This window comes from Penicillium chrysogenum, assembly GCF_028827035.1.
Source record: "Penicillium chrysogenum strain IBT 35668 chromosome Unknown utg000002l_segment0_segment0, whole genome shotgun sequence".
Taxonomy (NCBI): Eukaryota; Fungi; Ascomycota; class Eurotiomycetes; order Eurotiales; family Aspergillaceae; genus Penicillium; species Penicillium chrysogenum.
In genome coordinates, this window is record NW_026622750.1 from 6,626,520 (window position 1) to 6,652,748 (window position 26,229).

At 48.4% G+C, this 26,229-nt stretch overlaps 10 protein-coding genes across 10 annotated transcripts; 4 read left to right on the top strand and 6 right to left on the bottom strand.

The window, feature by feature from the left end:
* Window positions 1-380: 380 nt before the first annotated feature.
* N7489_005743 (uncharacterized protein) lies at window positions 381-888 on the bottom strand (the record flags this gene model as incomplete). Its single annotated transcript, XM_056711495.1, has 3 exons — window positions 381-451; window positions 523-628; window positions 688-888. The coding sequence occupies 3 exons, from the start codon at window positions 886-888 to the stop codon at window positions 381-383; spliced, it is 378 nt and encodes a 125-aa protein (XP_056569916.1).
* A 365-nt stretch (window positions 889-1,253) lies between these two features.
* Window positions 1,254-2,559, bottom strand: N7489_005744 (uncharacterized protein; the record flags this gene model as incomplete). The annotated part of the gene is made up of 6 exons (XM_056711496.1): window positions 1,254-1,716; window positions 1,783-1,903; window positions 1,967-2,064; window positions 2,118-2,200; window positions 2,252-2,388; window positions 2,448-2,559. 6 exons carry the CDS (start codon window positions 2,557-2,559, stop codon window positions 1,254-1,256), a joined length of 1,014 nt encoding a protein of 337 aa, XP_056569917.1.
* A 2,889-nt stretch (window positions 2,560-5,448) lies between these two features.
* On the bottom strand, window positions 5,449-6,846 carry N7489_005745 (uncharacterized protein; the record flags this gene model as incomplete). Its single annotated transcript, XM_056711497.1, has 1 exon — window positions 5,449-6,846. One exon carries the CDS (start codon window positions 6,844-6,846, stop codon window positions 5,449-5,451), a length of 1,398 nt encoding a protein of 465 aa, XP_056569918.1.
* Window positions 6,847-7,795: 949 nt separating this feature from the next.
* On the bottom strand, window positions 7,796-9,484 carry N7489_005746 (uncharacterized protein; the record flags this gene model as incomplete). Its single annotated transcript, XM_056711498.1, has 1 exon — window positions 7,796-9,484. The coding sequence occupies one exon, from the start codon at window positions 9,482-9,484 to the stop codon at window positions 7,796-7,798; it is 1,689 nt and encodes a 562-aa protein (XP_056569919.1).
* A 4,436-nt stretch (window positions 9,485-13,920) lies between these two features.
* On the bottom strand, window positions 13,921-15,180 carry N7489_005747 (GTPase-activating protein RNA1; the record flags this gene model as incomplete). The annotated part of the gene is made up of 1 exon (XM_056711499.1): window positions 13,921-15,180. One exon carries the CDS (start codon window positions 15,178-15,180, stop codon window positions 13,921-13,923), a length of 1,260 nt encoding a protein of 419 aa, XP_056569920.1.
* A 393-nt stretch (window positions 15,181-15,573) lies between these two features.
* Window positions 15,574-15,973, top strand: N7489_005748 (copper metallochaperone COX17; the record flags this gene model as incomplete). The annotated part of the gene is made up of 3 exons (XM_056711500.1): window positions 15,574-15,601; window positions 15,711-15,772; window positions 15,833-15,973. 3 exons carry the CDS (start codon window positions 15,574-15,576, stop codon window positions 15,971-15,973), a joined length of 231 nt encoding a protein of 76 aa, XP_056569921.1.
* A 325-nt stretch (window positions 15,974-16,298) lies between these two features.
* N7489_005749 (dolichyl-P-Glc:Man(9)GlcNAc(2)-PP-dolichol alpha-1,3-glucosyltransferase ALG6) lies at window positions 16,299-18,202 on the bottom strand (the record flags this gene model as incomplete). Its single annotated transcript, XM_056711501.1, has 3 exons — window positions 16,299-17,679; window positions 17,749-17,911; window positions 17,965-18,202. The coding sequence occupies 3 exons, from the start codon at window positions 18,200-18,202 to the stop codon at window positions 16,299-16,301; spliced, it is 1,782 nt and encodes a 593-aa protein (XP_056569922.1).
* Window positions 18,203-19,086: 884 nt separating this feature from the next.
* N7489_005750 (putative nucleolin protein Nsr1) lies at window positions 19,087-20,703 on the top strand (the record flags this gene model as incomplete). Its single annotated transcript, XM_056711502.1, has 1 exon — window positions 19,087-20,703. One exon carries the CDS (start codon window positions 19,087-19,089, stop codon window positions 20,701-20,703), a length of 1,617 nt encoding a protein of 538 aa, XP_056569923.1.
* Window positions 20,704-21,484: 781 nt separating this feature from the next.
* Window positions 21,485-22,970, top strand: N7489_005751 (uncharacterized protein; the record flags this gene model as incomplete). Its single annotated transcript, XM_056711503.1, has 2 exons — window positions 21,485-21,623; window positions 21,736-22,970. The coding sequence occupies 2 exons, from the start codon at window positions 21,485-21,487 to the stop codon at window positions 22,968-22,970; spliced, it is 1,374 nt and encodes a 457-aa protein (XP_056569924.1).
* Window positions 22,971-24,817: 1,847 nt separating this feature from the next.
* N7489_005752 (FMN-binding negative transcriptional regulator) lies at window positions 24,818-25,585 on the top strand (the record flags this gene model as incomplete). The annotated part of the gene is made up of 1 exon (XM_056711504.1): window positions 24,818-25,585. The coding sequence occupies one exon, from the start codon at window positions 24,818-24,820 to the stop codon at window positions 25,583-25,585; it is 768 nt and encodes a 255-aa protein (XP_056569925.1).
* Window positions 25,586-26,229: the final 644 nt, after the last annotated feature.

Consider the following 26,229-nt stretch of genomic DNA (forward strand, 5'->3'; position numbering starts at 1 on the left):
AACAAGCAACTCCATGGAAGGGACGAGGAAACGAAACGCAGAATTACTAGACATCAGGAGAAGACACAGCGCAGGTGCAGCTTTTGGAATTATCTCTATGATACTTGAATTTCAGCTTTAAATACAATTAACTAAATTGACTTCCCAATTTCAAACCTTTCTGATACAATGATAAAACAATCTTGGGGCGGATTTCTTTTTCTTTCGCTCATAATAAGAAGCTTCAATGCGACGCCTGTCCTTGTACCGTCCTACCTGGCATACTCCGAAATCTCCATACGGCATCATATTGCGTCAAGTACCCGATTACATACTTGCAAAGGGTGGGAGATCCTCGAGGCCCATGGCGGGACATGGCTGTCGCGTTCTGCTTTATGCGCTCAGAACGTCTTAATCTCCCTTTGCTTGAGCACAATGAAAAATGCGAGAAGTAAGAAGACAAGTGAAGTGGCTATGATAGTATACTAGTTAGTATGGTGCTGGCACATTCAAGCTGGATGAATAGAGCCCTGGAGTGCTTACCTGGTGACACGTAATAACATTTTTGTATGACAAGGCGCACCGGTTCTGCAAGTGCAGGAGGCAGTAAGCCCTTGATCTGTCGGTGTTTCATGATTTGGTCGATCAACTACTCGCTATTAGTGAAAAATGGCCTCATAGCGATGGAATAAAAGACCTCGGCCTTACCCCGGCGCGCCCAGGCTGACCTCTCAGCGTCACATCCAGACCACGTCTCATTTCCTTGATAAGTAATGCTTTCACGGTGGTGATACCAGTCATCAATCCAAGTTGCTGTGCGAAGTAATATGTGGTGACAGAAGTAGCGGCATTTTGCTCCGGTCTTGCGGCAGCTAAAGCTGCAAACTGCGAAGATAGGACCATTCCCATGCCGAAATATCCTGGGAAAATGTATATTATCTCGAAAAGTTGAGGTTCAAAAATAGTCCATCGGACAAGTATCAGAGCGAAGCTTAAGATCGCCATCATCAACCCAACAATCGTCCATCGAACACATTTATGGGTTCTGGTTGGTCCAACTTGATGTTAGCAAAAATGCCATATTGTGGTGAGCTTGCTGGGACTCATCCTGGAATACCCACTTTTGAATTAGTTTGCCAGTCGCCAATGAACCCAATGCAAACCCGGTGGTACCCGGTATCCAGCACATTGCACCCTGTGAGGCAGATAATCCTCGAGCGCTGACCCAATAGTCTCCAAGAATAGGCGTCATCTGCGATCCAAAAAGAGAATTATCAGTCACCGACAAGTTGAACCGATAAGAAAGCAAGGGGAGAACGCACAGAAAATTGTGCAATGCCGAGTAACAGTTGAGCACCATATATCAGGCCAAGTTTATTGGGACTGAATAATGAGAAATGAATCATTGGCTCTTGAGCCCAACGGGACTCATTGAGATAGAAGGCCGTAGAGCATCCAACGAACGCTGCCGCACAAACAGTCAGAAGTATTGACTTGTTTTCTAGATCGTCTGCCTGGGTGAGTTGCACAAAGGCGAGGAAACAGATAATAGATATAAACAGCAAAATGAGGCCCAAAATATCGAAAGACTTGCGAGGGGTATTTTCGGAGGCCTTGCAGTTTTGAATCGATCCATATGATGACTTGGAGGTGAGCGGCGGGGGCTTTGTTGGGGAAAGAGAAAGCGAGATGACGGTAAGGCAAATCATTGCAAATGGAATATGGATCAGGAACGCCCTGGCATCAGACAATCAGCAATCATGGTTATCTAGTATACCGAGTGCAAGAGTCGTGGATGCTCACCATTGCCATCCAATCCAGCTTGTGAGAAAGGCGCCCAGGGGGGCGCCGCAGGTAACTCCAATAATTGATACGGTAGATACATAGGAGCGTAACATGGCAACACGGTCAAAGCTATGGATTTCTGTCGTTTAGATGGAATTAGAAAATGTCTCCCCCAGAGGTAAACGGGAGAAGCAAGACATACCGTTAAGAATAACAGAAACAAGCTCATTCATTCCGGCTCCGCCAAACCCTGAAATGAGACGACCGGCTACAGCCCAGTAAATATTTTGCGAGACTCCTCTGTCAAATTGTTAAATGATGAACTCATTCAAGGTGTGATCGGAGAAACCCACGTCATGAGACAGCCACATCCGTATACCGTCAAAGCAAGAATAATTGCCTTCCTCGGCCCAGTCAAATCACATATTTGCCCGTACTGCAGCGCAGTGGTGAGTTCTTGTTCTAAATGTTGACGATCGGAACTTACCATCGGAAGAGCAAGAATATAGCCTAAGTTGTACCCGGTGATGAGCCATGCCGCAGAGCTGGATGCATTGAGAGCCGAGGCAACATCACTCCCGGTGGTGAGGACAAAGGATTCATCTGCATTTGCTAGAAAGCAAGCTGTACAACTCGAATTAGCATTCGATATTTGGCCATCCTGTTAGAAAGCAGCAACTCACCCAATAGAAGCGATCCGATGGCAAGTTTTCCTATCTGGAGACCACTCGACCTCGTCATGCATTCTTCATCTTGTGGACTTGCACCAAGTGCCTCCTGATCTTGACCGGTCATTTGGAGAACTGGATACCGCTCACAAACAATATCGTATTGGGATTCTTCCTGCGGCAACCGAAGCCAAAGACGGGAGAGATTCAGTTAAACATCTTTGGCACAGCAAGAAGGGGCCAAAAAAAGGGGCAAATGGGCAAAAATAAACCCAAAACTTGATAGAACCGGCTGATGGGGTTTTCTGAGCCCTTTCAATGACTGCAAGAATACGGAGCACGGCATCTTCCTATTGGGTTAGATGGCGAATTACATTATAGTTCGACGGCAGATCTCCCGATTTCAGCGATTTCAGCTGAGCGTGATCCACACAGGGAGGCAAGGCTTCCACATCCCTTGCTGATTTCGCACCCTCCATTATCTAAAAGTTCTTGGATTTGAGAATCACGCCACACCATCCAATAGAATCTATACAAAAAGGGTCCCAACAGCAGGAAAGTCCAGATGTTGTGCTAGGAGTGGATTGGATCTGCTTTTGATCGTGGTGGCAGTACAACCAATAGAATGAGCTGTCCGATTGATGGAAAAAGCAAAACCCAATAATTGGGGATTTTCAGCCGCAGATTGATTACCCGGACCTTTAGGAGGCTTCATCATTGGTGCAAGGTTTGGCCACTCTTGTTGACATACATGGGATGTCTTTACGTCTTTGTCTCTGTGCAGACTGAGCCTTTTGCTAGTTTGCCTAGTTTGCCTTTCTCTTTGTTCATGGGGGCTTCATATACTGCCTCCTGTCCATACCTGTCCATAGATTCATTGTCACACCTTTCTTCTTCCCGATTTTCCCCATCCCTAGTATCGTAGCCCTCAACAACTCTGAAGTCCAATAGCGCAATGTGTGGCTGTCAACTAGTCAGACGTATACACATGGTTAAGCAGGTCATTTAGCCCTCGAGGTGCGCATGTGACGGCATAATTATACGCGAGAAAGTACAACATAGAGTCGACACAACATCTGACATCTGCTGAAATGACCAATGACCCAACATCGGAACTTAGAAGCCATATATATCTGTAATATGCCTGAGGCCATCAATGGGTGAAGGACCAAATAGCGGGTTCTCTCTCTTCCTTTCTCTCTTCTTCTCTCGTCTTCTCTCGTCTTCTCACTCTCTATGTGGGCTTCGCTCGGAATGCATGACAGACTTTTTCCGTTCCTTCTTGCGTGGCCTTTCGATCAATATCGAAGGCAATAAACATGTAGGCAATATCAATGGTATTGGCTGCTGCTAGACTAAGAAGAGACACGGGGAGGTGTAAGAGAGAGAGCTAGCAAGCACTAAACTACTAGGAAGGACAGTTCTGGCCTAAGGATACTACCCCCAACAATACAGCTATACTAGAATCCCTAAAGATCCCTCAAGGCCCTACTTAATTGCGATAAATAACTTTCTGGAACATTTGTCAAATAATGATGCCTTCCCTATTTTCATAACTAGTGATGCATTAATCATTGGCTTCTCCGATCCTTAATTCGGTTAAGAAGACATAGCAAACTACCTAGGTATGATCCATCTAACTAGTTTTCTTGCCATGCCCGTGAAGCTCTCCCCGGCAATTACAAGCACTTGAAGCCAGGTAAGTTAACCCGTTACGTATTTTATTACACCGCGTATTGAATACATACAGCAGCCACGTCGGTACGTGTATAAAATTCATACTATAAGTTACCGGTAAACATGAATTGCTGACCTCACAAATCCCTTCAAGTTGGCATATAAGGTCGTAATTTTATCGTCCGAGCATACATGTATACAGTCTACCTAGATCATCATATCGAATAGCGGTGTGACGCTCGTGGCTTCCAAACATCACCGCAGTGATTGGCGTGGTCTCGTAAGGCCCCTTTATGACCAATAACACGGCTATATAACGAGGACTTGGTCAGTGCTGCGATCTGATAGAGCGGAAGTTGTGAGGATGGCCGCCCTGCGAATATTTCTGCAGGGCCAGTATTTCCATACATACTACAAGGAATGGTAACACCGAGGTTAATTGAATACGTTTCTGACCACCACCATTTCAGTACAACGTAATATCCTGGAGCCCAATAGTTGTATTGGTCAACAAATTCATGCCTTGAGAGACACACGTAGCTACTTCGTATCCCGATATTCTATCGGTGTTTGTAGGACTGAAGGCTTGAAAGCCTCTATGGGCGGCAGTTATCCGAACATTACAATAATACTTCAATGTTTCCTATATCTAACTATGTAGGATCTACAACTCTGAAACGACACGGGTAACACCAGAACAAATTACTCAATTCAGCAATTTCGCCTAGGCACTTAAGAAAAACTTTTCTCTACTTGCTGGTTTATATATATTAAATATATATGATGCGTCGCGTCGGTGAATTTTCCTTTCTCAGAAATTCATTATAAATTACCTGCATGAGTCTCAGCTAACGCCACATTATAAACTCATTCTACACCCCGTAGGAGCTATCCCCTTCTGGGTGTCGGTGGGGAAACAATGGCGATCACGATCTCGATAAGCTTATCTCCTCCAATTGGTGCCGAAATAGATTAGAGGGGCTCGAGCACGGCGGCAGAAGTGGCGTGGGCTGAGATCTTTACTCATCTGGCACCAGATGAGTATCACGCAATTGAAGAGTATCTATCAACAGAGAGAACCAAAGATCTGTAGGCAATTATGCTATTTGATTACAGATAACTAAGAATGGAGATGAAGAAGGGAAGAAAGGAAAAAGCGCGAGACAGCTACCTCGAAACGGAGAGGACGGTTCTGGCCTAAGAAACACCGTCGACAATATCATCTCGTTAAACAGTCGGCGAGCCCTTATGCAATGCTCGAGCATGTAAAGGGTCGACTAGAATTGGGGTCCCTTGACTCTTGAATCTATTCGCCGCGGTTAGCAGGGAACGAAGGCTTTCAATTATACAACCCATCACTCACCAAATGCACAACATTGGCATACATGCCGCACACGAGAACACCGATGCCGAACAGAAAGACAATCCCGTTATAGGAGGCTCGTTGGAGGTTGGACCGGGAGAACCAGCTTCCTTCTTTGACAAGGACAAACCACATTATTGGAGGAATGTAAAAGCACAGTCCTGAAATAAACAAGGCCGCGCTGATTGATAATATGGTTGAAAATACAGGTATGGCCTGGGCAACTACCCACGAAACAAATGTGAGGACAGCCACGAGCGAGATCCAGGTTATCCAACCCTTCTTCGTGTTCACATAGCGTACAACAGAGTGACGATAAACGTATGCATGAATATAGCGAGCAATAATGCTGGTGTTTATGGATCCAGATATAAAGATCACCGGAAGGGCAACACCAAAAGCGATCCTCGATATGAGGGGTCCGGCTGAGAGTAGGGCAGGGGATTGTACATCTTTGCCCACGAATAAATACACGAGAGAACCGATCAGGGTATAAATAATAATTTCAACCACTCCCAGTGTATATATTGCTTTGGTGTAGTCCTTTGGGGTGTGCATCTCGTTCATAAATGATGGTATCGCCGGCGCAAAAGAATAGGCGTAAACGATATTATTCATTGCAACCATGGCCGTTGAGAAGCTGACATTCTCCTTAGGCCAAGCTGACCAATTCGAGCCAGGTAAACTGGTATTATCTCGAGTGCTTTGTATACCTGTTGCGATAATTGTGATCCCAATGGCTGTGAAGATCGAGGCGACATCGATGTACCCGAGTATAGCAATATCGGCGAATGTTGGTGGAATGGCAAGTAAAAAAAGAATCAAAGCCGAGACCGACCCGAATATCACGGTGCAAACACCACTTTGTGTGATATCAGCCAAGGCAATAATGCCAGTCAAACAATGTGATCCCACATTGAGTAGCAGTTGGAAGATGAAAACCACCGTGACAATCCAGAACCCCTTTTCCCCCAGGATAAGTCTCCCTATATCTCCATAGTGCTCAACTTCCGGGTATTTGAGCTTCACTGTGCCAACCTCATAGCTGGCGTATGTAGCAATTAGCCCAATCCCAACGGAAGAAATAATGCCTCCGACCATACCGAGGGTCGCGAATGAGCTCGGAAGACTGAGACTCCCAAGGGCAACTGCTTCCACAATGAGGATAACGACGAGACGTTTCCAACCAAGACGCGAAAATCTTTTGCGACCCTCAATTTTCTTGCGTCTTTCTAACTCTGTCTGGCAGTCGTCCGGTGAGGGGTCGCTGTCTGTGATGCATTTTGACGGTTGGACCGGGGCGCTTTCTTTATCACCCAACGTAGTAGGTTCATATTGGGGGTGGGAGCAGTTTTGTTCGATTTCAGTTTTCATGGTTGACTCACTGCAGGGCTAGATTAAGAGGAAACAATGAACAGTCAAAGTTTTCAGTCTACTTTGCCGCATGTGCACATAGCGCAGGCCTCGTCTGCAATATATTTTCGTTTTACCGCGTAATGTTGAGGGGTAACGATAACACTCTGCAGACGCCCCTGTAATAGATATGCAGAAGCATACCGAAGTGGCCACATGGGTACATCGAGTCATCTGCATGTTCCGAGGGGATTATCATGACCGATCTATAAGGAACGATGGATGACCGGTAACTAGTCCGTGGAAGTCACTAGCCGAACCAAGCCAGCGTTTGTTTAAGCCAGCCACGTAATATGCACAATGCACCACCTAGGTAGCGGTGAAGGGTGAATTTATGGGTCATAAGCCAAGGTCACATTCACCTAAAATGTCTACAATTTGTAGAGCTACGTTAGAATTGGAATGGCGAAGAATGAAAGACTATAAACGGAAAATAAAAGTGCTCCAATGCGAAAGGGATACATACGCGTGATGTTCAGTAGTGGTTGTTTCCGGGTGAACTCCTATCATAATAAAGCGCTTGAAGCGCAAGGGAAGGGCCACGAGGAAGATCTACCACACAATTTTCGCGGCTTGGGCTGTGCGATCACCGGTGATCATCATCGGGCTTGGTGTGGCTGCATTGCATTGGCGAGGAGCGAACATGCCTCAACATGGGATCGACTTTTCGTCGCATTCTAGTGGTGGAAAACATATCATTGACAGAGAAGAACAGAGACCTATAGACAATAATACTCCTGGCTACAGATAATAACTAAAAAGTATATACGGGGAAGGGATGAATTGGGGGGCGAGCTATCTAAAAGGAAGAGGGCAAGACACACCGCCGGCAGATGTCATGCCTATGTTGCCTCGGAGTTTATTCCAAGTTTTGCTTCAAACTGCTTTGGGCATAAGAGACGGTGCAGGATCAGGATCGTGTCAAAGTAACACTGGTCATGATCCAGGCTTGCTGGAAAGATACTACGATTTGACGGAGGTGGTGATGTATTGCTCGAGCGTGGAGCTCATAAGTTAGGAAAGAGAGATATTGAGATATTGTCATTGAACCGCAGAAACTGCAGCCAGCCTTCACAGTGTATTTCTCTCTATGTATATACTGGCGATGAACAGCCCCCCCATTGGCGATTGATAACAACATGAATAAAGGCGCCGGGAAAATCCCTATCGTCATGCTATATGTAGCATTCAGGAGTGCTGGAATCACAATTCGAGCAATTGCGTGAAGAAAGCTCAAAACACCTAGTAATTGCCCTGATTGATAGTCAGGCACATGTGCTGTGAGGTATGATGTCAACAGAGGGTTGATGGATATAGTAGATGCAACTACGAAAGACGATACGACGAAATGGCTGGGCGCTCGTGACAGCGAGATGCCCATGTAGCCTATCATCTGTAGCACTAGGTTCACCTGGATAGCACCCAACTCTCCAGAATTGGATGCAGCCGACAGATTTGGCACCCCCTCTCTTCTATTCCGTCGGCAGAACCAGGCCATTATCGGCGGAAATAGAACGACCAGCACCAAAACGCTCCATGAGTAGGAAATGGACATGAAGAAGCTTTGCGTAGTCGGTTGCCACTTGAACAAGAATGCCGGGTATGCTAATTGCAGCGGAGCCAGACCTATCATATTTCCAAACATGATCATGTCTATCACAGCCAAAATGATCATATTCTTATTTCGAAACCATTTGGCTTCCCAGGTGGACTTGAGCGACGTCAGGCATACGCGGATATAACTTTCGCCAGGGATTTGCTCCAAGGTTACTCCGTCCAGGTCCGGGCAACCACTAGAGTCTGGGTTGCGCGATTCCGGCAAGGCGAAGAGGATGAAAACCAAGAGGGATAGATGAGAGCCTATAGCAAGCCAATAGATCAATTGGAAGGGATTCGGCATGGTCAGAAGCAAGCTGGCAATGAGAGGCCCAGCCGCCCCAGCAAAGGAAAACGAAGCCTGCAAATAGCTGAACCACCGTGCCCGGGCGCTAGACGGCATGAGATCGGTGATATAGGTCTGTGAGGTCGAAGACGCGGCAATCATGGTCCCGCTAAGACCTTCCATGGCATAACCCACGAGAAGCCAGTGCAAATCTATCGAGTCCGGATAGCGTAGGATCAAGACCACAAGGATCTCGTGTAGAAGAGGGCCTATAACTGTACAGGCGAGGATTGGCTTGCGTCCAACGCGGTCCGATAGTGAACCCAGGACCGGGGTCGAAAAGGCACCCAGGAGACCTGCTGTCACTTGGCCATAGATGAGAAACCGTGAAAGATCGGATTGCGCATGTGTATTGGCGAAACATTGTTCTAGTTCTTCAGAAAGATCCCGGTGACCACCGCCATGGATTTGGCTGGGTGAATAGCGCTGGTGACATATCAAGGCAAAGGTTGCATTGAACTCGGGGACCACCAAAACTCCGAAGATAAACTCATAAATTGTGAAAACGCAGACGACCCATGAGGGTGAAGGTTGTCGAAAGCGGGCCCAGTAATATAAAGTTCGGCTCTTCTCGGTCCCTTGGCCATCGGGTTCGGAGAAACAATGCTCGGGGAGAAGTGGATAACTTTCGGCATCTGATCGGCTTTGGTCCTTCATGTTGTAAAGAGCTGAGTAGATTGAGATTTGAAAATAAAATCGAGGGGAAGAGGAGTTTAATATTGCGAATTCAAGGCAGCGTGACCATGCAGTACTCTTGGGTCTGGAGGTCTGGTCACTAAGTCATAACAGTTGAATGGCATGTGAACTCTCAGTTTTATTTTCTGTTTCTGTTTAAGTTATTATTTTTTTATTTGGTTTTTCTATTTTTATTTGGTTTTTTTCCGCAACGCATTATGTATAGACTGTGTATCTCGCACTGCACATACCTAGGTATCCCAGACGGTAAGTTTGGGGGGCGGGCCGCTTCACGGGAACGCTAATCTTCCCAGGTTCCTGAGGGTCCTGGAACCCTAAGATATACCTCCCTAGATAGGTATACATTCAATCGATGCCTATATTGTGGCCGAGCGATAAACCGTCCTGCCTTCTGCTACTGATTTCACCAGCCTTTGGTCTCCTTCATCTACAACATATGCATTTAGGCGAGGGCCTACACCGCTTTGACACGGGTTGCTTGCATTCCTTTTTTGGCCCTGTTCCCGACCTTACTATGAGGGGAGCATACGGTGGCTGGCTAAACCCAACTGTCTATGACGTATCACAACGGTTAGAACCGACCCTAGGAAACGCCTAGCCTCCTTAGGAACGACACGCTACTTCGGAAATAACGATGATTCCTTTATTCTTAATAGGCTAGATAGCCAATAGGAGCCTAACCACTTAATTTATTAATTAGTAGAGCTTTGAGAACGAATTAGTGGCATGGTTAAAGAAGAATGGACTAGACTAATCTACGCGTTTTGGATGGGGATGGTAGTGAAACCCGTTTTGTTTGCCCTCTCTTTATCTGCCGTGTGCATCTTTGCTGGCTAAGACCAAAAATACCGTTTGTTCTGGTTTTACTTTGTCATATTCTACTCTGCCCCCGACTTTCTACCATCAGGGATATATTGCACGTTGGTTCTGCCGTGGTATCAGATCAGTTAACCAGCAAGGTTTAATAAGCCCTAGAAAATATTCCAACCTCAGAAAGGAGGGTTGGGAATGAATAATAAAATACCTAGGCACGTGGGTACAGCCTATGAGACACGCGCAGTGGCATGCACCTTGGAATCATCCAAATCCTTCCCCTCTTGTTGCCGTCTCAAGGCATCAGAACTTCAGGATATCTACAACCAGCTTCGAAGCGAGTGCAGGATCATCTCCATAAATTATTTTTTTAACCAGAGCGCCTATTATGGAGGAAGGAGATGCTTGGATGAACCTATTTTTCTCTGGCAGCCGTCCAGACATACTGAAAACAAGCGAACTTGACGGCCAAAAATTCCGACCTTTCTGTGCTGAAGATGACAACTGGGAACTAGGAACCAAGGCCGACAAATTCAGAGCATCGGATGCCAACACTATACAGGTGTTTTGGCTTCGCATTAGGGGACACAGAAAATATATCGCTAAAGTCGTAAGTGGGGGCAATCATTATACCCGTGGACGCGCGCTCCGATTAATCATACACTAGTTTCCTTGCTATTCTAGGCAAGATGCTAAGATACAGCTTCATCGTGTTAGTGTACCACTGACTCCCGAAACGATAAACGATGCTATATACGAGTTCGATAGATTCTATCGGGAGGCTCGGGCATACAGCCATATTGATACATACTGTTCCGCGCGTGAAAGGATCTATTTCCCGCAATTCCACGGAGTGATCACCGATATGCCAAGATCTCGATTTTCTTCTGGGTATCACCACGAACGAGCGGTTGTGGTAGAGGCAATAAAACCGGACTTACGTTCACGACGTGTTCTTAGTGAAGTTGTCAATTCCCAGTCTGAAAGCTTCCTAACTATCCTAAGAACACTGTCCGAAAGGTTTTGTACCACTCCTGAGGTGATTCTTCTAAGCTCATTCGAGCAAGAGTGGTATCATTCTTTACTAAAGGACCGACTTCGTCGCCTGGATGCTTTGCATGGCATTGGCATAACGCATGGCGACATCCATGACTTCCACTTTCGACTTCCTAATGACATCTACGATACAGTTCTATACGATTTCTCCGAATCGTACACTTTCTCTATGAAGCAGCCTTTTCGGGTTTGTGGCGGAAGACCTCGACCTTTAAGCCGTATATCAGAGGGTGAACGTGAACGTGTCCTTCTACACGTTATCGATCGGTAAGAAAGAAGTCTTTACTTTTTATATCGTCACTAATACGTTCAGAGCCGTCTCGCGAGATCTTCGTGCCCATCTAATACATTTCAACCGTAAAGCTTCGGTTGCCGGCATCGACTCTAAACACATTTCTTCTGTTGATAACGCACTCTGGCAGTCTCTAGAGAAAGAAGGGGAATTGTTAGAGTTAATCATGCTGAAAGTCCCCTATCACCCAGACGGTCAGTTTGTATCCGTTCCCAGATTTAGATGATAATTATTAACTATACTAGGCTTTTCGATGCCGACCTTGAATTCCATTTTCCCCTTTCTGGAAGCCGTCTGCCCAAACTCTGACCTCTGCTGGCATATTCGTCGAGGCAGGCTTTTATATCAATATGAGTCAGTTTGGGCAGTCTCTTGTGACGATAAAACCAACCCCCAACCAATCACTTTTGGTTGTGAGCCGCAATTTGGAACGATTGAGAAAATGGAGGACTCTCGCTTCATACTTTGCTTAGTACCACATTCGTGGGGGATTGCGTCATTGGAGACAGAATCTGATTTTGCCGGACTTGATCACCTACGAAGATTTTGCGCAAGCTTTGTTACAGCAAAAAGTCCCGGAGCAATTTTTAGTCGAGCCGAATTTGGAAGGGGATCTAGAGCAGTGGAGGATATCGAATGAAGGGCATATAGACACCGAGTAAATCTTATCAAGTACTGGAAACAATTGGTACAACTTGAAATATAACCTTTGCAGCAAGGTGCCTAGCCTCAATCCTACCTTATACTTATCAAGCTGCTACCTAGGAAGCTGTTCAATGCCATTGCATCAATTGCCTTGACCCCTAGTATTTGTAATAGGTCCTTCCAGACTTAGGATAGAATCGTGTAGTTTTTCAAGTAGAAAAATCTAACCTTCACAAGTGCATGCCTGACTTCAGACAGAAACTGCGTCTTTGTGGTGGCAACGTGTTTGGGGCGGCCTTGGGCCAGAACTGCCCTTTCTAGTACTTTAGTACTTGCCAGCTCTCTCTGGTAAGTCAACGGAATCTATTACACGAAAGTACTGGAATTTCGGTTTCATTACTTCTAGCCTGAAACGGCCTGTTTCGTATACATACATGTACACATGTATTTACAGTCGGTACACTAGTATAGGGTCAACTGGTTTAACAGATTAATGACTGCAGACATGCTACATATATCCGGTACATTAGTATGCATCAGTATGCGCAGTTTACCGAGCTCCATACATACATATGTAGCTTCAATCTACTCCGTACCAGAACTCGGACTGTTAGCTTTGCTATGGCCGCCAATCAGCTTTCTATCGTAGCAATCATTTGCAGACAATCCTGGCTTTTACAGCTCCAAATCTTGACCGTCACTATTTGGATGATCAATCATATTTCGCTGTACAAAGTGTCCGAGGCCCAGTGAGCAATTGCAACATCCGGGGTTAACAACAAATTCTCAGTACACGAATTCAAAGAATTCATTGGTAGCTACCGCAAAATTGCTCTCGTCACCCGCTTGACTGCCAAAAAAGGAAATGGCTCTGCGACTCCAGCACAAGTGTGATTGATCTGTTCCGCAGCAGAGATCAACATCTGGGAAACTCATCTTCCCGAAATGGCCAATTCACCGATCGCTCCAAACTTTGAGCACACCGATAAGTTTCCCCGAACTCCATCCAATGCATCGTTAATAGTATGCACCCGAGCTACCTGCTCATCTTGGCTATGCTTCGAGTGGCTCCCTTCGTTGCTCGGCTGAATATTTCCATTCCGCAAGTTTTCGTTTGCCGCTTCAATCTGGTCACTACATATGCAGCTTTACATATACACCTACTTGATTGGTGGTGACCACTTTTCCTAAACATGACTATTTGAATGGTCCTGCTTGTCCAGATATGTATTCCATCTATATGGTTGTGTATCCTCCGAAGAGATGCGGAGAGACCAGGGCTATGCAAACAGAATATGGATCAAAGCAAAGGATATTATGTGCAGAGCTAGGATTTCATCACTGTGGATTGGGGGTATAACAAATGGGGGTCTTTTTGAAGGTAAAGCGTAAGCGTCGTCAGTCAGATCCTCATACCCGAAGCTTGTGAGTGGCTGTGGACACATAAAGGGACCATGCATCGCCCGGAGGACAACGAGGTCGCGGGTTTCTCGGCTATTGGTGACATCAACGTGGCATTGGATCCGTGATCCGGCCCGTGATGGAAGGCAGGTACTTCTGGAAGTGACAATTGTCCAACAGCTTCAAAGGTTTAAATGGCCGCCTTGCCGAGAACATCGGCCAGGTCATCGACGTCCTTGTCATCTTTCTGAGCAACCTTCTCTTCCTCGACAAGGTCGGCGTCCCTAAGGTCCTTCTCAGCCTTGGCCTCTTCCTCCTCTTCCTCCTCTTCTTCCTCTTCCTCCTCTTCTTCCGAATCTTCCTCCTCGAGTTCATCCAACTCATCAACACCCCAAGTACCCTCGGGGTCTTCATCTGTACCGTGCTCCTCCTGTCGAGCCTCCAAGAGCTCACGCAGCTCAATGATGTTAGGGTCTTCCTCGGAGAAGATGTTTCCGTTGAGCTCGACGCGACGGAGGCTGGGAAGCGCAGTCTTGGCTGCGTGAGTGAAGCCCTTGACAGCTTCCGCCTTCATCTCGTTGTACTGCAGACGCAGTGTCTGGAGCTTCTGGTTCTTGTTCTCCGCCAAAGCCTTGGCAACCTTCACACCACCACGGGCAGAGAGCAGACAGTCACCAACACCAAGCTCGCGCAGAGATGGCCAGCCGGACAAGACATTTGAAAGAGCAGTGGAGCCGACATTGGTGAAAGTGTTGTCCTGCAGATCCAGGACTTCCAGGGACTGCGCGTGGTAGAGACCCTGGGTCAACAAGTGGGAGATACCCTCCGATCGGATGCCGTTCTGCGTCATCTTAACCGACTTCAGGCCTGCTGCGTGGGCCTTGTAGGCCCGAGCCCACGCCTCCATACTGCCGTTCTCCAAGCGGTTCCGTCCGCAGACAACACTCTCCAGCAGCGCAACTTCCTCGCCACAGTTGCGAGCTTCCTCCTTACGCTCAGCCAGCTTTGACAGCGCATCGGCCACCTGAGATCCGGCAGCGGGGCCGAGTCCATTGTTGTTCAAAATGAGGTGGCGGAGGGGCACGTGCCGCGAGAGGAATTCGATAAGCGGGGCCTGAGTTCGGAGACCGAAAGCATTGTCGTTCAGGTTCACGGTGTGGACGGTTGGGATCTTGAGGATGGCGTTAAGGAGCGAGTTCAAAGCTGTGGGGATCTCCGTCAGGAGGCGACCGGTGAAGATGTCGTCGAGGTAGGCAGCTTCGAGGCACTTTTGAGTCTGCAGGACCTCGGCCAGGCGCTTGGAGGCGTCAATGCCCAGGGTGTTTCCACCGAGACGGATTTCAGTGTAGTCGGTGTTGTCAATCAGAGGCTGAATGTGCGCATTCATGTCCTCTGCACTGTCGAGCTTGAGGACTTTGCCCTCGAGGGAGAAGATCTTGGGAGGGGCCATGGCGGGGTAGTTGTTGAAGTGGGATATTGAGATAAGAAAAAGAAATAAAATAGAATAGTGTGCCCGTTAAGTCAATGGCAGACAATATCCAAGCAACGAGGAGACCAAAGTAGACCCGAGGACAGAAAGGAAAAACCGAAATAGTCTGTAGTGTAGCAGAAAAGGAGGCGACCCCGTAGAGGCAAGTTTGTTGATAACAAAAAAAAAATAAAATAAAAATAACTACGGCGTAGCATAGAGACCAGTACCGCTGCACGCGCCATTAATAATGTCCGATGGTGTCGGCCCTGGAAGTCACCTGTAAGGACTTGTTCACAACGTCGTATACAACACCCTCTTTCTGTCCTTCGTTTACTTAAAATATTTGCCAAGCAACCCTGCATATCCATCACAATGTCCTGGCTCTTCGGTTCCTCAAATGGTAAATACCCATATACCTTTCCACTTACCTGGGCCGAATACTTGCGCAATGCGCCAGTCCTACATATCAGAGGAAGATTCTTGACTCCCGCTTACACAATTCTTTACAGAGAAAAGTGCTGCTGCCCCCGAGCAAGCGCCCGCTCAGCCCGCTCAGTCCGAGAAGCCCAAGGTATGAACCGATACTGCCGGACCAACAAGCGCAAACGATTGACCCTGCCTTTCATTCTAGCCCTGCTGCGTCTGCAAACCCGAGAAGACCGCTCGCGACGACTGCATGCTCTTCTCCAAGTCCGACAGCCCTGAGCAGGAGTGCAAGTCCACGATCGAGCAGTACAAGACGTGCATGGCTGGATTTGGCTTCAAGGTCTAGGCTCGCTCTCTGACCTTGGCCCGGCTGTACTATCACTATACAACATTGTACCATAGCATTCATCGGCGGGAGTTTCTTTTTGTTTTCTTTGGATATCGTCTGTTTTTAGAGCATTTTTGCTCGTGTCATATATTGGAATCTAGAGTTTGGCACTCCAGATGATAGGGGTGTTTCCCAATACAACGTCTCAACTCTTAAATAATGAATTCCAAATCGAATCAATCATATTAATGAAATAAGCTAGTAGCCCTATTGCCTCATTTTGGATAATCACATAATCTGGGGTATCACTGAACATCATACAGCCATCCACCTAGGCAAAGGATCACTGCTTCTTTTTCTGGCTTTCCTCAGTCACCTGCGGACTGATCTGGCGACATTGTGTATATAGTTTCCACGTACACCACAGATAGGCAATCCCGAAACCACCAGCTCCGATCAGGGCATTTAAGACCACCCAAAGATCTGGCTTTCCGGGCGGAGGAGCCACGAACGCCTCAAGGACATGCCAGGCAATCATGGCCAAATAGAATCCGAAGTGTAGGAGGGTTGTAAGAGTGCTGGGCTCGAAGTGGGTATTGGAGTCTTCCACGGATGGCCGACTTCGGTAAGTCTCGAAAGAAGTGGGTGGCAAACCGAGAAGATAGGCCCAAAGTAAAGTCATGACTATGTAAGGAACGCGGAGCTCATCGCGCTTAAGGAGGGGGTACATGGTCCATGAGCCAAGCATGTTGGCCCAGCCCACCCAGGCACGTGTTTCTTTGCTCAGCCCACCGTTACCAGCAAGTAGCAGAGTCATTGGTAGCAGAGGCAGCAACACACTCTTTTCATGAACCTGGAAAGAGAACAAGAAAAATCCCCAGGAGACGGCAGAGAGAGCGGGAAGAAGAAGTGATGCCCTGGGGTGGCGGAATATGATAGCACAGGGAACAATGATTGACGCCAATGTGGCCCCGAGCGATGCTCGCTGTAATAACGTAGCATCAAAGCGGGTGAGCTTGTAGAAAGTGTGGATGGCGCACCAAGCGTTCGCAACTTTGTCTTCGAAGAGCCCCCGCGCAAAGGGGAACACCCGGTGAATGATTTGCGTTAGTTGGAACAATAGTCCATACGTAATGGAGTCCTTGTTCATCTGGATAGGAAGTGCGTGCAACATAGGCGGCACCGGAGAAGATGCAAATGCCTTTCGAGCTTCGGCATTGGAGGCACCGACCATAACAGGGGCCAACAGCAAAGCAAAAGAAGCTAATGTGACAAGGGCTATGCTGATAAGGCGGGGGATATTAATCCGAGGGAATGTGCAGACCCCGAGAAGATAGGCGAACATGACTGGTGCATAGTATAACGCCATCTGCTTGAATCCCAGCGCACCAACGAAGAAAATGCAAGCCCAGAGCATACGCCCCGCCAAGATAGCGTCCAAGCTCGCAACCACCAATCCCAGCATCACTGTGTTGTATTGGAAATGGCCATGGTCGATGAGGATATTCGCTGGCTGAAGGAGGACTGCCACCAGAGCGATTGAGGCGGACCACGCATGAACACCCTGCATCCGAGTGTAGCGGCGAAGGAAATTGACCACGGCCGGGATGAACACGAAGTATTCAGAGACAACGACGGTGGCGCGCATGTATACTTTCAAACGTGGGTCCTCGAATCCTCGGGAGGCGTCTAGGGCAAACCAACTTGGATCAAAGGCGGAGCCACTGTACAAGCCGCCATGTCAGCAGGAGGCCATGGGGATTCTACGACTAATGGTAGATAGAGAAACATACATCTTTCCGAGTAACCAGCTGTGATATGCGGTCAATGGTGGATAATCGAGACCCCAGTACTGCAGATCGTATATGTACCACTTCGCCAAAGGCAAATGTGTGGTAATTTCCATCCAATGGCGTTGCGCCTCGAAATCACCGTGCATCGGCGGGACACGGAAGCCTAGAAGGTATTAATTGTTGTAACTACCTTCAAAGAGAGACAATGTCGCATACCGGAGTAGCCCCATAAGCTCACAGCCCATCGGAACAGGCCAACGGCCATGAGGACAAGTGGGAGAATCAGCCACTGAGAGACACCGGCGCGAGCAGCCCACAAAAATGAGACCAGTGGAAATGCTGGGGATTGCTTCCCCTCGCCTAGATCCAAGATCAAATTATTGTTGGAGCTGGGGGAGGTCGTAATCTTTCTCTTCTTGCGAGGGCGGTGGGAAGAGGGTGTCGGAGGGGCCATCACGATAAAGGCCGAAGGACAACTTATCGTCCCATCGAATGTTGAGCCAAAGAAGAGTCGAACAGTATGAACGAGAAGCAGTGATAGTAGAAGAATTGATGTAGTAGGTACAACGTAGCAAACGCAGAAGACACCGCCAATCGACATGCGATTGTGAGTCGTCAACAGTCACTGGACAGGTACCCACATAGTCTAGGGGCTAAGTGCCTGGTCTAACCACTAAAGGCAGGCGGAATGGTTCTGCCAGCCTCCGAATTTTTTTTTCAGAAAATTTTCCTTATCAGAGCTGATGGTCCCCCAGCTCTTCGCTTTTTCCTTTCTCTTCTTCTTCCCATCCTCTCTACTTTTATTTTATTCCCCTTCCAAAAGCAGTCTGTTTCAGGTTGCTTTACTTATATCATCTCTTGACTATCCAAGAGATTTCTACACACTAACTAACGCAGTCGCGTGGGTTCTATCTCGTAAGTTCGTTCGGATACTCTGTGGGCTTCTTATCACTCTGAGGGCTGTGGGCTTGACATACATCTATTCTGTGGGCTCTGTGGGACATCTTCCTCGTGGGTTACATATTCTAGACAGTATTGGCTGTCTATTGCTTGTGGGCTTGAAAACTTGTCCGTCCGTGGGTAGTGGGTTAACGTCCAGCTGTGATTTAGTTCACTCTGGCAGTTCTTCTGAGGGCTGTTGTTCCATTTTACACATCCAATACACGGGTGCTTTGAGGGATCGTGGGCTTTGCCGCACATACTACAAGAATTTCACTTGTCACTACAGTATGTGCCACCCTACCCAAGCTACAAGCCAGCCTCCCAAGCCCTCTCCCTGAGTTCCCTCAATTATATTCAGGAGCAATAGCTAACATTTTTTCGTTCCTGCAGTTCAATATGTCCAAGACATCTACCAAGGGTGCCGATAAGGCCAACAAGGCCAGCAAGGCCTTGAACAAGGTCAAGGATGCCGGTGTCACCAAGGCTTCCCAGTCCCCCGCTGCCAAGAGCAAGGCTATTGCCAGCAAGGTCGCCTCCAAGGAGAAGGCCTCCAAGAAGAACAAGAAGAAGGAGCCTACTCCCAGCTCCTCCGAGTCCGAGTCTGAGTCCGATGAGGATATGAAGGATGCTTCCTCCAGCTCAAGCTCCGAGTCTGAGTCTGAGGAGGAGAAGCCCGCTCCTAAGAAGACCGAGAAGAAGGTCGAGAAGAAGGTCGCTGCTAAGGCTGAGTCTTCCGACTCTTCCGACTCTTCCGACTCTGAGTCTGAGTCCGAGTCCGAGGAGGAGAAGCCCGCTCCTAAGAAGGCCGAGAAGAAGGCTGCTGCTAAGGCTGAGTCTTCCGACTCTTCCGACTCTGACTCTGACTCCGAGTCCGAGTCCGAGGAGGAGAAGCCCGCTCCTAAGAAGGCCGAGAAGAAGGTCGCTGCTAAGGCTGAGTCTTCCGACTCTTCCGACTCTGACTCCTCTGAGTCTGAGTCCGAGGAGGAGAAGCCCGCCCCTAAGAAGACCGAGAAGAAGGCTGCTGCTAAGGCTGAGTCTTCCGATTCTTCCGACTCTGAGTCTGAGTCTGAGTCCGAGGCCAAGAAGGCCTCTTCCGACTCCGAGTCTGGTTCCGACTCTGACAGCTCTGACTCTGACTCTGACTCTGAGGAAACCCCTGTCTCCAAGAAGCGCAAGGCTGATGAAGAGCCTGCCGCCGCTGCCAAGAAGTCCAAGACCGAGGATGCTCCCGAGGGTGCTTCCGCCAACCTGTTCATTGGTAACCTGTCCTGGAACGTCGACGAGGAGTGGCTCCAGCGTGAGTTCTCCGAGTTCGGTGAGCTCTCCGGTGTCCGCATCGTTACCGACCGCGAGTCTGGCCGCTCCCGTGGTTTCGGCTACGTTGAGTACACCAGCGCTGCCGATGCAGCCAAGGCCATGGAGGCCAAGAAGGGTACTGATCTTGATGGCCGCACCATCAACCTCGACTACGCCGCTCCCCGTCAGGCCAACCCCCAGCAGGATCGTACCCAGGACCGTGCTCGTTCCTACGGTGACCAGACCAGCCCCGAGAGCGACACTCTCTTCGTTGGCAACCTTCCCTTCAGCGCTACTGAGGATGCTCTCCACGAGGTCTTCGGCGCCCACGGCTCCGTTCTCGGAATCCGTCTCCCCACTGAGCAGGAGACCGGCCGTCCCAAGGGCTTCGGTTACGTTCAGTTCTCTTCCATCGATGAGGCCAAGGCTGCCCACGGTGCTCTCAACGGCCACGAGCTCGAGGGCCGTGCCGTCCGTCTCGACTTCTCTACTCCCCGTCCTGCCGGTGGTGACCGTGGTGGCTTCGGCGGCCGTGGTGGTGGTCGCGGCGGTGGCCGTGGTGGCTTCGGCGGTCGCGGTGGTGGTGGTTTCGGTGGACGTGGTGGTGGTGGTCGCGGTGGCCGCGGTGGCTTCGGTGACCGTGGCGGCCGTGGTGGTGCCCTTAACAAGGGTAAAGGTTCCATCCCTGAGTACAAGGGTACCAAGGTCACCTTCTAAACTTGATGTTCTTCACTGCATACGTTTGATTTCCGCAACATATTGGTGTCCATGGGTCTCAGGTTCTCTTTGAGAGAAAAAAGTTCGTGTTTAATTATGTGTAATATGATCTTAGCTCAGGTATCTTTAATTTGATACGTCATTTCAATTTTCATTCTGGTCAACCTTCAACTTCATCCGCTTTTTCCATCTTGTGTTGTGAAACTATGGGTCAGTATATTGCCACTGGAAGCCGCCTTCCCGCATCCTTTGTTTTGCCTACTAGCTATAGGTAAGGACGTTGATTCATTGATTTCTGCTTCTTCCATCCCAGTTTTGATGAAAGGTGGTCTCTGCAAGCTTTTGGGATCCTCATATTCTACAATAAGAACTTCGATATTCTCCATTGGTCACTGGCAACCCCTCACATCATCTTTCGCCCTTTTGCCTCGTCACGGGCTGCAAATCACCTGTTCGGTCTGCTGATCACCTCATCATTTCGAATCTTTCCACCTAGGGCTCTCTTCATCTTCCTTTTGTCTTCTTTTCCGTTTGCCAATATTAATCTATCTATTTTAGTTCCTTTTAACTCTTTTTAACTCCTGGTTCCTGTGTGCGGGAAGGAGTATGAAGTGTTTTGGGCATCAGTGATCGTCGACTCCACATTTGATAAGATCACCTCCCCCTCCACGTTGACCGCTCTCTTGTACTCCAGAGTGGCCTGATCCCCTCTCTTCTATATTTCTGTTCAGATACCGTCTCCTCGCTTATTCTGCTTTCATATTCCTTCAACCTTCTGGCTATGCAACCAAATCACTGCGACCTGCTGGGTCAGGCGCGCGAGCCTAGAGCCGCAAGTCGGATGACGCGTGATGGCCATCAGCCGCTTCGAGATAACGGTCAGCCCCAGCCATCTGGTGGGGTGCCCATGAGATCAGAGGGTATGTGGTCCTTTTTATAATCCGACTGGTACCTCCCCTGCCGGTGCACTTTCAATATGCATACAAAATTGCTGTCAGGTCTCCATAATGTACTCACTACGATACTACATAGATTCTTGGATTGACGTGTCCTCGCAACCGTCCTCTTCCTCCTTCTCCTCTGCTGCTACGAATGAAGATATAATCACCACTGGCTTACAGGTCGAGTATGGCGAAGGGAGAGCGCACCAGCGCCGCAATCGGCGACGCCGTCTACAACATCTTGCTGCTATCACCACAGCCCAGGTGGACTATGCATCGCGCGATGCCAGCCAAGCCAATAGCAGTCAGGAGGAATACGAGGAGAGCGAGAGTGAGTCTGATCGTGTTCTCAGCAGCTCGAATGAAGATATAATCCGCCCAACGCTCCCGGCTGCATTATCTGCGCGCTCTGCACCTCCCTCCTCAGGTTCGGATGCTGCCCCTAGCGATGATGAAGATGATACTTCTACTGCCCTGGGGATGGGCATCAGCCCGTCACCTTTCGTACCTCAACCAAACATATTCACACACCCACCTGCAAGGTCAGAACCCGGATGGACCACGCGGCGTTCTCAACCCAATGTCCCGTCTACCTCCAGTCACCGTGCCTCTCGAAGAGGATCTTACCCTAGTCCACAATCATCGCGGAGAACTCAATACCAACACAGCCCTTACAATATGATCTCCCCTTCCCATCATGCCGACCACGATGCTGCCCTACGTGCCAGCCTATCAACACTTCTTTCATGTGCGGCTGCCGCCAGAGGCCTTCCAAAGAATGAAAATCGACCGTCACCAACCCCAGCTGCTCCCTCTGAAGCCGGTCAACCAGCTTCATTCCGACTAGTAGGTGCTTCAGTTGCCATGGGAGAGGAGAGCAGCGATGAAGAGACCTCATCCTCGCCGCGGTATCCAGAATCAGGTCCGTCAATAGGAGCACCACAGAGACACGCAAGAGCACCAGCGGTGTCATCTGACCCGGCTGTCGCCAAAGCAAAGCGTCGTTCAAGTTCCCCTAAAGACCGTGGTACTGCCTCGAAGAAGAGTCGTCGCGTGAGCATGACAGATCCAGCAGCGACTGTCAGCCCCACAATCATGACATGGGTCATCAGCGCCGGGGTCGTCGTTCTATTCTCCGCGATCAGCTTTTCCGCGGGTTATATGATCGGCCGTGACGTCGGGCGAGCTGAGGTGGGAATGATGGGGGATGGTGTTCCTGGCCCTCGCCCTTCGGTAGGGTGTGGCCAAGAAGCGGTTCGCGGCGGACTCCGAAAACTGCGCTGGGGATCTGCGGCTGCAGGATCTGCTAGTCTTGCATCAATGTAATTCTCCATGACGAATGGCGAAGATGAACTCGACGAATTATGATGTCGACTATAAGAAGATGTGCCGATCGAGCTGCGTTCATGTTTCTGAACGTGGACCCGCATGCCAGAACATCCTCGCGTTTTCTCTAGTTGATTGATATTCTACTTTAATCCCATTGACTAAGTCAGTGGGATTCGGTCGTTATATGCGGGGAGGTCTGACGACCTGCTGACAATCAAAAACCGGTCTTTATGTTTTTACGCATGTGGCTTCTGCTTTGGAGCGATGGAGTCTTGGTTCTGGACCCTTTAAGGCTTCTATGATGTCCTTTGTTTTTTGGCAATTTGTTACGGCGTTCAAATCTATACCCTCATTTTACCGCCCTATCTTATATATCGAATGAATGATTCTGTTACAAAATTGGACTCGGTTGATACCTAACCCACATTTGCTGATAGTGTCTCAAGCCCTATACTTTAACTCTCATATCTCAACACAACATACATACTCTGCAGCCAGGGGCAACTCCCTCAGCAGTGCTACTTGCCCTGGGCGGTGGGTGGTTTTTAATGTCACATCATAATACCAGACAGCCCCAATGTCAACGCATGAACCTGGCAGATCGATGGTTTCAATCTTCCTTCTATCATCGGGACTTATGTTTCATTCCCTACTTTGAGAATCATAACTGATGAGGCTGGACCTTGCCTCTCAGTTATGCGTTGCTCGTGCTGACAATTTCTTAAACCAAGGCAGATTGGTCCATTAAAAAGAAAGACCTGGCAAAGGTACGACTAGGGTAAGTCAGTTCTGATAGATTAAGGTATATAGCGGACCCGGGCTTTTTAGATCTACCCAATTCGGCTAGCCCCCCAGAAGACCATAGCGCGTCTAGAGTTGACTTTGCACCAGGCAAGCTCCCACGGTATCCACCACACTAAAGATCCTAAAATCGACGTTCTTCGCACCATTTTGGAAAGTATATAAGTAAACTCACTGCTGCTCGTATGTGAAAGTGACAGAAACTATCTGTATAGACAAACCACAAGCAAGAGACACGGGCTGGAAATAGCTACATTCATGCATCCCTTCCATATTGCCACTTCCCGATAGCTTAAATCGTATGAGTTGCACCTCACTGGAAACATTTATCACTTCCGTATGTTTCTTCCGATCCCCGCAACTATCGCAGGATGCTTGACAAAAAAAGAATAGTTATAAGTCTTTAAGTCTCGTAAAGTGAGCATGATCAAGTCAAATACAGGCGCAGATATCGCCTTCATAGACACTATTGGGTAAAGTGACTTTGATATTGTCAGCAGAAAGATCCTCGACTCGAGCGAATGAAACAAATTAAAGTATGGCCTTATGTTCTGTATTTTGTACCTAGATTGAGTAAAGTGGATCACCAACAGGGGTAGCCAATAGCAGCTCGGCATATGCCAATGTAGGTATGTTACGCTATACCTAATCTGGTCCCTGTGAATGATGCTAGCCAAAAGGAGTTAGACTGCTACAATCCAGGACAACACTGTTTTTCTTTTCTGGCATGAATATCAGGTTCTTCCACTATCAATAATGGATGTAATCAGAATCATACGTGAATTCGCAAAGGCCTTTTCTCGGGCATTTTATAATCCGGTGGGGAAATGTCAAAAGTCCCTGCACCTTCCCGGGACTCTGCAGGTGCCGGTTGGACATGCCTTTAGCGGACGAATCCTTGGCCACTGATAACAAATCACCGATACGATAATGTGAGATTCGGTGGGCTTGATTTGAGTCATTTTGTTCCTACACAATTGTCTTCACGCCTTTTCGTCCTCCAACTCCATACTCTGACACCTACCTTCCAGCTGCTATTCAAAATGTTCTTCCAAAGCGCCCATGAGGAGAAAGACAAAGAGGCCTTGCTCCATTTCATCCGGCAAAACCCACTCGGGGTTTTAATCACCGGCATGAACTCCTCCCAGCAAGACTTCCTACAGTGCACCCATGCCCCATTTGTGGTGGATTTCCCAGAGGAAACGGGCAAAACAGATCCCTATCTCCGCGCACACATCGCCAAGCAGAATCCTCAAGTGAAGACGATGATGGAGGCCGTGAATAACAAGCCCCCGAGCGTCCTTGAACTCGACGACGACGTCCTAGTGCTCTTCAATGGCAAACACGACCATTACGTGACTCCGAAATTCTACGTCGAGACAAAGCCAGATACAGGGAAGGTCGTGCCCACATGGAATTACTCCGCCGTACAGGCCTACGGCAAGATGTCGCTATACTATGATTCCAAAACACCTGAGACCGGCGAATTCCTCGCCAAACAACTGCATGATCTCTCGCAGCATACGGAAAAATCAATCATGGGGTACACTGGTGGCGAGTCACCAGAGCCGTGGGAGGTGTCCGAGGCGCCTAAGTCGTACACTGACTTGCTGAAGAAGAACATTGTTGGGATTGAGATTCGAATCACCAAGCTTCAGGGGAAGTTTAAGATGAGCCAGGAAATGCGGCCCGGGGACCGTGAGGGTGTGATCCAGGGATTCGCGAAGTTAGGAGGCGATACCGGCAATGCGATTTCGAATCTAGTGAAAGAGCGAGCCGAACTGCGTGAGGCGAAGAAGCGAGACCTTTGATGCTGGAATGGAGATTCAACATCGCAGTATCCAAAGCTAGTTCCATGGAAATCACCAGTAGATCGTGACAGTACAGTGTATGTTTCGTCTGCTGGCCCTGAAATTTACTTTTCGCCAAAGACGATTTATGTGAATACGACTAAAGGAGAGAAAAGCATGACGATGAATAGGACGATTAATGGTTGTCTCTTTAGTCACATAATGCTCACAGACGTGGTTGGTGAGAGGGGTCTGCTGGAGCAAAAGCGGCGAGGGGTGAGCCTAAAACGGAAAGACAGTTGCATCACGACCTCGGGAGGGACAACTCCTGTGTTCAATGTTTGCTATTGACCTGATATACGTTCTAGCTTCTCTTGTTTACAATAACACAGTGCTCGAATATTCGCAAACTCCCTGTGGGTGACACGAAGTCTTGTGACGTGTCCTTCCAGCCACATTGTCCTATGGACTATATGTATCACCTCGATCTTTTATAGCCACCCACTTATCCTAAAACAATCCCTTCGGACTCTAAATCTAGAAAAGACGGAAGATTCTCATTTTCGTTCTGTCAAACACCAAACAAGATAAGGAACCCAGAACGATGCGCGGCCCTCCACACTGGTCAAGAATGTTGTTTTCTGTAAGAGTCACTCATCTCACAA